This window comes from Schistocerca cancellata, chromosome 11 (assembly GCF_023864275.1).
Source record: "Schistocerca cancellata isolate TAMUIC-IGC-003103 chromosome 11, iqSchCanc2.1, whole genome shotgun sequence".
NCBI classification, from domain to species: Eukaryota; Metazoa; Arthropoda; class Insecta; order Orthoptera; family Acrididae; genus Schistocerca; species Schistocerca cancellata.
In genome coordinates this window covers 80,629,230-80,642,568 of record NC_064636.1, presented here as the reverse complement: position 1 = coordinate 80,642,568, position 13,339 = coordinate 80,629,230, and the positions used below count along the sequence as shown (strand labels likewise).

General features: G+C 40.6%; 1 protein-coding gene across 2 annotated transcripts; it reads left to right on the top strand.

Moving 5' to 3' along the window:
• Positions 1-9,292: 9,292 nt before the first annotated feature.
• On the top strand, positions 9,293-12,351 carry LOC126108656 (uncharacterized). 2 transcript variants are annotated; one of them, XR_007523587.1, is made up of 3 exons: positions 9,293-10,143; positions 10,251-10,549; positions 12,083-12,351. XR_007523587.1 is itself a non-coding variant. In XM_049913967.1 (2 exons), exons 1-2 carry the CDS (start codon positions 9,451-9,453, stop codon positions 10,338-10,340), a joined length of 783 nt encoding a protein of 260 aa, XP_049769924.1. In that variant the 5' UTR covers positions 9,293-9,450; the 3' UTR covers positions 10,341-11,485. The 2 variants fall into 2 exon arrangements, 1 of the variants encoding a protein (XP_049769924.1); XM_049913967.1 differs by lacking the exon at positions 12,083-12,351 and having other exon boundaries at positions 10,251-11,485.
• The last annotated feature ends 988 nt before the right edge of the window (positions 12,352-13,339 follow it).

Below are 13,339 nucleotides of genomic sequence, written 5' to 3'. Positions count from 1 at the left end.
TCGCTGTTGAGGACAATGTACTGACTTCTATTACTTAAGAAGTCTTTCAGCCACTCTCATATCTGGGAACCTATTCTGTATGCTCGTACCTTTGTTAGCACTCTGATGTGAGGTAATGTGTCAGAAAGTTATCGGAAATCTAGAAATGTGGAATCTACCTGTTTCTCTTCATCTATGGGTCACCGGATATCATGTGAGACTAGAGCAAGGTGATTTTCACATACCTAATCATTTCTAAATCTGCGCCAATTACTGGATAGAAACTTTTCTATCTTAAGAAAATTTATTGTATTCAACGTGAAAATATCTTGAGGAATTCTGCAGCAAATCAGTGTTAAGGATATTGGTCTGTAATTTTGCAAAGCAGTTCTTTTACCTGTCTTACATACAGGAGTCACCTGTGCTTTTTTTTTTAACTGCTCGGGTTTTTGCACTGGCCAAGAGATTCGGTATAAATGTGAGCTAGGTACGGGGTGAATACCATAGAATACTCTTCGTAAAATCAACTTGGGATTGTGGATGGTCGCTTCGCTCCCCTCGATTATTGATAATATTACTAGTAATAACCCAACATGATAAATCATCGGACTTCGTATGATGCGACTGCACACGGGCACGACAGATTGCACCCGACGACCCGTATCTTGGTGCCTGGAGTTTACAACCTTCACGCTATGTTTAAATTAATAAATTTTTAAAATTGGGGAATAATCTGCAACACTTCACACAGTAAACTATGGGGTTGATTCCATTTGAGGTACACTACTTTAATTAATCTTCCCTTAACCAGGAGTCTAGTTAGACCGAACGAGGTGGCGCAGAGGTTAGCACACTGGAATCACATTCGGGAGGACGACGGTTCAATCCCGCGTCCGGTCATCCTGATTTAGGTTTTCCGTGATTTCTCTAAATCACTTCAGGCAAATGCTGGGATGGTTCCTTTGAAAGGGCATGGCCAAGTTCCTTCCCCGTCCTTCCCTAATCTGATGAGACCGATGACCTCGCAGTTTGGTCTCTTCCCCCAAACAACCCACCCCAACCCAGCAGTCTAGTTCACAGACTCTAAGTTTCTTCAGCAAGGACCCTTGCTTTTCTTAATATGTCACACATCATATTGGTTACATTTCACATACACTATTACAATAAATAGTACTTTAAAATTGCACATACTAATCTACAAATATCTTTTCACTAATTACCGACACATCTACTATGCTGTGGTGATCTTTCTTTGTTGTAGTCGATGCAGTTATCTTTAATATACAATTTTAATCACTTTAAAGTATTTGTCCGTACCTCCGTAGACAGCTTTCCCTGGTCTTCTCGATGATAGGTGCCAGGTTACTCCATACCACCTGCGAACTCCATTGTTGTCACTGTCACAAACCTTCCCCCTGTTAAAAAGAGCAAGCATCAACTTTTCGCCTGGGCATTTTTTATGAATCCTATCACCAATTGTGTGCATCAATTTTAAGCAAGGAGGAAGTTCATCAAAATTATGAGATGTTCAGTAATCATTTACATCTATAGTCTGCGACAGCGTTAATGGCCTGTCGCCGCGCCGCACCGTGCAGTTTCCAAGTAGTGCTGCATTGTCAACTCGGCGTTGGGCAAATTGATGGCAGCTATGCTACAGACAGCTGCTTTAGCCGATGTTTGGTCTGTCTCGCTACTGTCAGGTTCATGGTACTCTACTCCCCATTCTGTGATAAATTTATTAAATGTACCTAATAGCTGCGACATACGCACTCAACCTTTCCCAGTCATAACTACATTACAAAATAGTGATACATATTCTCTCACTGCAGAATGGATTCTATAGTAAATTGCACCTTACAGAACGATTACGCCTTCCGTTCCTCTTGCTTTACAAATAAAAAGACAAAAGAATCAAATCTAAAATATCCACCCCAGGACGAACAGCATTTTAATCTATGTTGCATTGCAGACAGAATAGAGAGAGAAGTAAAATAAACAAATTTGTTTGAATGGCCGTTATCCGCAGCAAGTATATAAATAATCGTTTTTTGAAGTAAATGCCTTTTCTAGCTGCAATCTGTTTTATTAATCCAGACACGTTCCACTTTTTATTTTAAGGCATTATCGGTGGATATCATCTGAAATAGAACACTGTGGCTACATGCTGTCATTGTAGATTTAAGAACAGTTCATGCCCGTATTTTTGCATATACTCGTAAGTAATAATAAATTTATTTATGCAAAAATAAGAGCGTATATAACTGTTTTCAAATCTACATGACGGCATATAATAGCTACAGTGTACTACATCAGATGATATCCACCGATAATGCCTTAAAATAAAATTCTAAACGCGTCTGGATTAATAAAACAGATTGTAGCATGAAAAGGTGTTTAATTTAAAGAAAAAAACGAAGTAAAATAATTGGACTTTACATATTTAAATCCGATGTTCTTCAACATGCTTTGCATTGATCTTGCACTTCCATCAAACCCAGTAGCTTCGTGCATAACAGTGTACAATTTCGCTGCTATGGGGAACTCGCCTCTTTCATAAAATTTGAAAACCTTGCGACGTAACACATTTTGATCGAAGGCGTCAATTTCTGTTACCCTCTTTGGAACGCTATGTTTCTCTTGGAGATCGAAACACCACATTGCCAACAGCCTGCTCTGACAGCTTCACTTTCTGTGTAACTCACCTGACAGTTCATACACCAATATCACCACAGGTCGCTGCAGTGCGTTCCTGCACCTTGGCAACCTCGCAGATCGGCTCGCCTGAAACTGCCTCACGGTTGAAGAAAGAGTACACTCTAAAAATAAGGTCTCTTGCCTGTTTGTGAAACACTTGACGACATTTAGGTGTTTCAGCCATTACGACAAGACTCAGAGAAGACCCAATATACAACAGAAATCGGCCAACTGCACTTTTCAGCACGTAAAACACGGTAGAACTCTGAAATATGATGGAGCTTCAGACAGCACGAGGTGCGGAAACCGAATGAGCGCTCATTGGCCAGCTGCGCAGCTGTCTACTGCACATCGTCGGCCGAGAGGCCATCAATGCTGTCGCGAAGTATAGTAGGATGAAGGGTTCAGTTCTTGACAAGTGTGGGATCTGTAGCATAATGAATTTTTATCCATCTGTGTCTGGTCCTCCATCGAAGTCCGTATTAATGAGCTGAAAGACTTCGGGATCTCACCATATTAATAGCAATTGCACATTTGAATTTGTATTTTTAGGCCATTTTTCCAATACCATTTCCAACAAAGTCTGACCAAGTTGATGTGGTTACACTGTGTTCTGGTGGCTCAGTTTCAGCATTTTTATTGCAAGCATATGAATCTGACAAATTTGTAGCATAAGTTACGGATCGTAGTGGGTCACCAGTGGTGGGTACTTGCACTACTTCAGATTCGTCTTGGTTCTGAGCACCACTAGAACTCGCACTTGATGGCCCTCGCATGGGTTTTGGCATCTGCGAAGGAACTTTCGTGAACTTTACTATAGCCTCTTCATGTTTTCCTGATAGTTTCATTCTTGATTTTCTTCTTTTGGTATGATGCTCCACTAACCTGGTTACGTGGGCTGTCGTGATAGAAATAAGAAATAATAATGAATGCATTACATGTGCATAAAATTAAATTATTTATAATTTAGTATGTTCAACGTAATAATACCATTCAACACAGGTAAAACCGCAGCGCAATTGAAAAGTTTAAAAATAATCTATTCCACTCCGTAATTGAAAACGGAAACCACGTGTGTACGTGTACCTCACCTCTCATGGTAATGTACATCTGCATCAGTGAAAAAGACCAATAAAAAGGTGTTAGCATGTGGACGTAATGTGCTGTTCCAGTCTCTTCTGTACCTAAGGTCCATCACCGTTCCCTTTGGATCCCTGCGTAATTCGGTGCTCTCCGGTACACACGATCGAACAGTGGAGGAGTGGTACTCAAGCGTCACCTTTAGGTTACAATATCTCCAGATGTAATTAACATTTTACAATGCAACAAATGGCACTGATTACGTATTTGTTTATACGTTCAGATGTTCTAACAAAACTAATGGGGTTCCATTTAAAAAAACATAGGTTTATGTTAAAAAACATACTTCCGTGCATTTTTTTATGGTTTGTATTAACCAATTACACTAGCCCCTCTCCTCACGTTCAGTCTGTGGAATCGATTCGTCAGTATTTGATGTGGTTTATGAAATATATCTAGCGGTAATGTTAGGTGACTCACCCTGTATATGACCCGGGACAACCGGGAAAAATCTGGGAATTTTTTCATCCGGGAGAAAAATGGGAAGAAGCTGGGAATTTTTTAGAATTCCGGGAATTTTTCATTGTTTTAGTTTTCAGTTAAATTTTTGTGATTTTTGACTTGTAAGAACCAGTACTCTAACAAAGGATATTACTGTATCCTGCTACTGCGGAATAATACTGCAGCGACAAAACATGAATGAGAGAAAACAAAACGAAAATAAATTTTAAGTTGCAAAGGAAATACGCCGTATACAACAACAGAACAGTGCTCATACAAGCATCTGCCAACAGCAAAGTGTGTCATAGGCTTTAGGAAGACTATACAATGCCTCGTAATAACAAATTGCCTCCGATGAGTGTGTCGTTATAACTGTTTAAATTAGATTCGTTTGAGCAGTTGCAGGTGGGCTCTTGTGCATGCGCAGTTGAGTCTCATTTCGGTAGTACCTTCTCCCGCTTCTGGTTACAGAAGTGTGGCTGGGCGCCACTACTTAATATTGCCCCAGTTTGGAAATATAGTAAATCTGGGGCTGAAGCACAGAGCAGTCTGAGTTGTAGTGGGGAGGTGGGTCATCTCCACGTGACCTGTCTTTACGTTCAGTGATTTTGTTGTTTCCTCTTCATTTATTTTAAGCCGAATTACGAATTTTAGTATAGTTCATGAAATTCTGACACTCTTGAAATATCCTCTGATGTCTTGTTTCTTTTATGACATAATGTAAGATCTCTTAATGTTTAACACGAACAAACACGTTGTGCGCAAGCACAGTGACGTCTGTTATCTGGCGCTCTCTGGCAACTGCTGAAATGAACCTATTTCTAACAGGTTGCGGGAAAATATTGCGAATTATGGTTTGAAAAGCATTACATTCAAAGCAAATTTCCTTTCACACAAGATAACTATGTGCGAGAATGTACGATGATTTTCTTAAATGACAGAGCATTTGACTCTCATTTAAAAATCAACTCTTTGAGGACGACCATCTAGAAGAATTTTGAGCCCAGAAGATCAGACATTTACGTCGTTATTAAAAAAATTTATTAAAAATTTATTAAAATTTATTAAAAAATTTTCCTGGCACATTTGTGTGATGTATCTTAAAGTGTAACACGCACAAAAAAGATCAACATTATTAGCTTCTCTTCCAGCCTATTAATCTTAGAGACCAATATTATATATGAATGCTAAGTATATTAAGTTAAACGATTAACTATTCTTATTTATGGGTTCGCGCTACTGAAGAGTGATCTTGCGATTGGCTGACTACATTACGTGTCCTACGCTGTCATCAGCTGGCGAGATCACGTGACATGAGCTGTGACTGGCTTACAAAAGCACATCGGAATCTCAATTTCAGTGCTTCGGAAAGTGACATGCGGTGTTTGGTGGGATTCAAATTTATACTGTCGTACCTTCGTAATACGAAAATATGCAGCGTACATGTTGCTGCACATCAAAGATATTTCAAAACACGTTTTCCTCCCCTGATTTTTGTTTTCTAAAGTGCCGGTAAATTCTACGTCGGTATATAAAACCATAGGCATTCAAAGGATTGATGAGTTTTACGCTGCCGAGGAAGACGGAAAAAGTGTATTTTCACCTGGGAGAAAGTGTATTTTTAACCGGGAAATCTGGGAATTTTTTTCCTTGTCCATGTATACACCCTGATATATATATCCAACATTTTGGTCCCTTTTGCAAGCGACCTTCTCCAGGGTGTTTTTGCTAATGTGGACACAAACCCAATAAAAAAAAATTATTGAATAATAAAAAATTCTTTGTACCGTAATAAACATTGAGAAATACCGATGTAAAATTAGACTGTGACTGAGGAAATAAATTACATTTACAAAATATATGTATCACATTGTGTATTAGTTTTGTTTATCATGTTGTGCAATACTATTTGACATTTTCAATTACATTACAAGCTGAAATATGAAATATGCAACCATTACCAGATTTTCTAACACTGTCTCTGCAATTTTTCAGGTCCATCCAGCAGGGCCAGGACCGGCCTACTACTGACATACGTGCTGCCATAATTGCCAGAAATGATGATATCCCGCGTGGTGATAGTAATCACAGTGGCAGCAGTAAGGAATGTGACAAGAACAAAAGCAACAGACTCCTACTGTCAGGTCAGGTGGTGTACTCAGAGATGCAGGATAAAGTAGGCAACCATAAAGACACCTATTCTGTCACAAACAGCACGTCGAGTGACAGATTCTGCAAGGCCACCTCCGACGCCGATTGTAATCACTACCGGACAAGTGCCGACTGCGAGAGTGTCTCCCTGTCAGGGAACGACCGTGTCGTCGAGCTGCCGTCACTGCCGCCTGTCGAACGGGTCGTCTACACGTGCGACGTCTGTCGGGAAGTGTTTAGTGACAAGGGAGCTTTGAGAACCCACTTGCAGCAGCACGTGCTGATATGTGACATCTGCCACAAGGCTTTCCGCGGCACCAACGGCCTCGAGGTGCACTACCGGACACACGCGGCCGAGAGGCCCTTCCCCTGCGAGGCCTGCGGCAAGGCGTTCTCGCGCAGCGATAAGCTGAGGCTGCATTCGCTGCAGCACGCGGGCCGGCGGCCCTACCGCTGCGATACCTGTGGTGAGACATTCTCGCGCAGCGACAACCTCAGGCAGCACACACTGCGGCACACTGGTGAACGCCCCTACAGCTGCAGTGACTGCGGTAAGAAGTTCTCACGCAGCAATAACCTCAGGCAGCACCGTCTGCAACACACGGGCGAGCGGCCCCACGAGTGCGGCATCTGCCACAAGCGGTTCACCAACGGCAGCAACCTGGCGCAGCACTCGCGCGTCCATACGGGCGAGCGGCCCTACCACTGTGACACCTGCGGCAGATCGTTCGCGCGAAGCAGAACCCTGAAAGTGCACCGTCGCCCGCACACGGACGAGTGGCTCTACGCCTGCGACGACTGCGGCAAGGCGTTTGTTTATGGCAGTGGCGTGCGAAACCCCAGCCACGTCCGAACACAGGTGGAGTCCTGAGACTGTGCCCTTTTCTGGAAACATTTTGCACAGACGACCAGTCTGAACTGGCACTTGTGCCTCCTCGGCTTCGGAAAACCGATAGGTACTGTTGACAGTGCAAAAATGGGTGCTTATGAACTTGCCGTACATCTTACGTCGATTTCACACTGTCACACCCTTATTCTAATTAATATTGTTGTAACAGGGATTCCGTAACACAATCAGATCATTACAAGTTAATCATTTGCAAATGCTTCAGGTAGAATAGAAATCTTATGTACAAATTAAAAATTTTTTAGAACATAATGTATCACATTGTAATCGAAAGTATTGAACTTTGTATTTTCAGCTGTGTAGAAATATAGATGGTCTCATCTGCTTGCTGCTAAAAACAGGTGTCACAAGTACTTCCTGTTTGGAGTACAATGACCGTTCCACAGACCACCGGAGCCAGTAGACAGAAAACTTCGACATCACTTGAACCTGTGTTGCGTGTACACTGTGCTGTGAGATATTTATCAATAGAGGGTATTTGTACCAGTAATTTACTTTTGCCTGCATCAGACAGGAAGTAAATAGTGACTGTAAACAAAATACAGCAAGTGATTCTGATTGTAGATTTGATACAGAGCATGATTATGAGAGCCACCCAATTATAAGGAAATGTAAAATTGATAAGGCGAAGTGAAAGAAATGGGTTGGAAAAAAGAAGAGGAATTCAGGACACTGGTATGGTTTACTGAAATCTGGTAAGAACTTCTGTTCTAAGTAATTTGTTAACAGTAAGAAATGTTATCCAAAGGAATGTGTTCTAAAAATACCCTCAAGTCAAGAAGACATCCATGAATGATTTTGGGCATTAGGTAGCAAGAACGCAGAAGGTACACTGAAGTTTAACTGACAAGGGGAGACCATGACTGTTCGGAATGCAGATTTACTTCAAACTTCGTACACTTGTAGTACTCCATTAGGACAACAGTAGCATGTACTTCCCATGCGTTATTGAGAAAATCGCACGATAATTTCAGTCGTCAGATATACAGGGTGTCACAAAAAGGTACGGCCAAACTTTCAGGAAACATTCCTCACACACAAATAAAGAAAAGATGTTATGTGGACGTGTGTCCGGAAATGCTTAATTTAGAGCTCATTTTAGTTTCTTCCACCTACGCTCAATGGAGCACGTTATCATGATTTCATACGGGATACTGTACCTGTGCTGCTAGAACATGTGCCTTTACAAGTACGACACAACATGTGGTTCATGCACGATGGAGCTCCTGCACATTTCAGTCGAAGTGTTCGTACGCTTCTCAACAACAGATTCGGTGACCGATGGATTGGTAGAGGCGGACCAATTCCGTGGCCTCCACGCTCTCCTGACCTCAACCCTCTTGACTTTCATTTATGAGGGCATTTGAAAGCTCTTGTCTATGCAACCCCGGTACCAAATGTAGAGACTCTTCGTGCTCGTATTGTGGACGACAATACGCCATTCTCCAGGGCTGCATCAGCGCATCAGGGATTCCGTGCGACGGAGGGTGGATGTACGTATCCTCGCTAACGGAGGACATTTTGAACATTTCCTGTAACAACGTGTTTGAAGTCACGCTGGTACGTTCTGCTGCTGTGTCTTTCCATTCCGTGATTAATGTGATTTGAAGAGAAGTAATAAAATGAGCTCTAACATGGAAAGTAAGTGTTTCCGGACACATCTCCACATAACATATTTTCTTTCTTTGTGTTTGAGGAATGTTTCCTGAAAGTTTGGCCGTACCTTTTGTAACACCTGTGCATTGCCATTTTTACCATGAAGTGGCAGCAGCCGAGTGGCTAGTGTTCAAGCCCCGTAATTGCAGATCAAGTCTCATTCATCAGTCTTTTTTTTTTTTAATTTATATTATAATTGATATAACAGGAAAAATACGTGTAATCGGATGAACTTTTATTAAATTTACAATGTTATTTGGCAGCCTACAAATTTTAATCATCACAAATAATATAATATTACTTAACTATCGACTAGTAAACGACCAAACACATAAAGTGATACTGAAAATGTAGGCTTGTCCGTTATTTGAGAAATCCCTTATGCCTGGAAGGAGCCCGAAACTACTTGTTACCTGCAGGCTTTGACTGGCACAGACGGCTTTCAAAGAACGAGGGGAGGACCAGGCTCGAACTGGGATAGAATGAGAATCATTCGACGGTTAACTCACATAGCGGTGAGACCTTGCTTATGTGCAGAGAGGAATAACGTATGTGCAAATGTTTCACGAAATATAAAACCTTACATTGTGACTAGAAAAATGAAAGTGACACCCGGTTTGTTGAGAACTGCAGATGAGAAATGTCATGAATATTCAGTGCATAGTGCAGTTGCGAAACGTCAGTTGAAAGATGTGTTCATATATTGTGATACTCTTCTTCAAGAAGCGAACATCGTTGATACAGAAGCATCAGCAACAATTTCTGCCGATTCGATGGTGATTGGAGAAGAACTATATCGGGCTACCATGGAAATGTTAGGAGAAAAAATACTCATCATTGACAACAACCTTATTCATTTTGATGAAGTAGATCAATTCTGTGAAGTCGAAGAAAATTCGTCCGACATTGAAGATTATGAGCCAGTTGAAAAGGCGTCAAAAGGCGATTATATTCCGTTGGAGACCAAAATAAAAGTTGTTAAACTGGTGGAAGGATACCCCAAATGGAGTCTCCGAACTCTCCAGATAAAAGGGTCTAGAAGTTTGACAAGAAAAGACGAATTGAAGATATGGGAAGAAAACATAAAACCTGGAGGATCAACAATCGATAAATATTCGATAATTGATTCGTGGATCTATGACTGTTTCGTGGAGTCTTGCCAAAATTATCAGCAAGTAAGTGTTTATTTTTATCACTCTACATCTAATTTTCTATATCTTCAACAACCTCATTCGCAGAAATAATTATATTAATAAAATGAAACTTTGATTTTACTTTTCAGGTAACAGCCAGAAACTTACAGCAGTGGGCTTTGGCTGCTGAAGGCCAATTCCAGTCGGAGGACTTCGTCTTCAAACCATCACTTTCATGATTAAATAAATTCAAACTAGGGCACAGGATTTGGCAGAGTTTGAGGGAATGTATGTCTGAAGAAGAAACACTGGGCAATCATCCCGAATTTCAAAAAAAATTGTTATCAATACAGACCAAACAGGTTGCCAGCACCAGTCCACATACAACAGAACTCTCGCCGAAAGAAAATCGAAGACCATGTTTGTCAGAAGGCGCTCTATGAATAAGGTGACGCACTCGGACACGGCACAATATGCGATAACATTGTGTGGCGAATTATTTTCGCACGTGTTTGTTTGTTTGCAAGAAGCCACGGGAAAGTCTGGATTAAATGTTCAGAACACCATTGACAAATTAATGAAAGCTCTTCCAAATGTGGTCATAAAGAGTTTGAAATCCAGGAAACTAACCAGGCAATTATATTATTCATTTTTATCTAGTGTCATGCTTCCCTATGTGAAGAAAGGAAAATTCTTATTAATAATGGACTCTTGGGGGCGTCAAACAAATCCTGGTTCATACGAAGAAATTTTCATCAATGACGAAGGACTGGAACATGTACGATTAAAGCTGTACCTCCGAAATGCACGGCAATTTGTCAACCTTGCGACGTTTAATTCTTATGGCAAGTCAAAAATTTCATTAAGCGTCTTCAAAATTGTTCTTATTTAATCGAAAGAGAACGAGAAATTGCTTCTCGTGAAGACGCTATTAAAATACACTCGATACTGCATGACCAGTTATCAGTGCCAATATTTAAGGAAATGCTGTGTTATGCATGGTTTGCTTCCAAATTATCAGCTGAAAGAGAGGTTTTTGAAATTGTTAACAAGGTTTCTTTTTCCATGGAAAACCTCAGAAGATCTTGCGTATGTGGAAACAGCATTTATTCAATGCAGCCGGTGCCATTTAACTTAATGTTTTCCATTCTTTTATGAAATATACCATCCTGCAACTTGTAATGTCGAAAGCGACGATTAATTGTACATCTTTCGAAAGCCGTCTGTGCCGGTCAAAACTTGCAGGTAACAAGTAGTTTCGGGCTCCTTCCAGGTATAAGGGATTTCTCAAATCACGGACAAGTATACATTTTCAGTATCACCTTATGCGTTTGGTCATTTACTAGTCGATAGTTATGAATATTATATTATTTGTCATGATTAAAATTTGTAGACTGCCAAATAACATTGTAAATCTAATAAAAGTTCATCCGATTACATGTATTTTCCCATTATATCAATTGTAATATAAATAGTAAAGAATATGACTGTGTTGGGAAAAAAAAAAAAAAAAAAAAAAAAAAAAAACCGATGAACGGGACTCGATCCAGCGACTACGGGGCTGGAACGCTAACCACTTGGCTGCCACCGCTTCATGGCAAAAATGGCAACGAACAGGTATTATTTGATGACTGAAATTATCTTGCAATTTTCTCAATAGTGTGTGAAAAGTACGTGCTACTGGTTACTCATTTTGTTGTCCTAATGGAGTACTACGAGTTTATGAAGTTTGAAGTAAATCCGCGATCAAAACATCGTGGCCTCCCCTTGTGAAAAGAAAGCATCATCTACAAAAAGGGTCTTCAAACCAAACCTTTTTGCTCAGGAGTCAATACTGACTTCGTGGGACAGCATCCTTGGTCTTATATGTACTGATCCTACTATTAATTGTAGCTATAGTGCGGGTGCAATAAGTTGGCTGCTGACCCCCCAAATACTGATCATTAAGAGTCAGCACCATTTGTAACACTCTTTGTTTCAGATTGCCTGTTCCAGATTGCTGCCACCCTCAGTGAGCCCAAAATTGTGGCACTGCAATTGCCTGATGGAGTCCTGTTGTATTGTCTGTGTCAGCTGATGAGTAATTGATTACGAACAGCAGTTGTACTTATGCTGAAATACTATATTAAATATGATTATAAATGTGTACTAAATGTTTTTAATCTCATTTTCCTTCTAAGCATTGCCTTGTATTACAGCAGGCTTAATTTAATTTCATATTCCTTGCTGGAAATAAGTACGGGATTTGAAGATAACCAGGTCTACAATATGAATTTGCGAATCCGTTTTACTTCTATGTTTAAATTTATACAAGTCATGCCTGCCCGTAATTTGTTGGTATTGAAAGACAAGCAATAAAACTTTGCTCCTCCGACACTCGCTACCCTGCAGTGGCCACATTACTTACCTCCACCCTCCCCCTAGATAAGCGGAAACTTTACTTTATCGAATTCACCGACATCAATTAAAATTAATCACATCTTAAAATATCACAGCCTTTGTAAGTATCTTTCTTTGCTACTGAGTGACAAAACAACACTCTTAAGAAGATCTTAAAGTCAGTTTATCTTTAAACACCAGCTGTCTCAGATTAGGCGGTTTATAGAATACATTCTGGCAAATTATGGAGAACAGGGAATTTTTCATAGCCCACTGGATGTTCCAGATGAATTTTCATTTTCTGTAATAAATGCATGGTGTGTGTTACAAAATAATGTGCCAGAATGAGATGACTGTAAATTTGAAGACATATTGTGTATCCTTCCAGAACTGGAAAATACCCTAAGTCCTACAAGCTGTCAAAAGTTGTCAAGAGAATTTGTTTCAGGGTGCAAGGAAGGTGTGGCTGCTTCGACAAAAGCACGGACACTGCAGGCAGCCACATAAGTTCTCCACAACACAACCCTCTCATAATTGGTAGCACAGAGCCATTTGCTTGTCGCAGTGGCCCAGTACACGGTCTACAATGCACAACTTTTTTTGTATCGGTTGCCGCAGACAGCCTGCCTAGCGCATTACAATCTTACTTCTCTCATGACTCTGCCCCATCTGTGCACCTGCTAATACGGGTTGTTCAAACACTCTCTCCACAGTGCCGTATGATTGTTGGCCGCGCATGCTGTATGCCGCAGTGAATATACTGAAATGAAACTCAGTGAAATACAAGTTATTAATTTATTGAATATTCATTTATGGCTGAGCTAAACGAAACAGTGGATTGTTGGGAGAGTCCACTTGA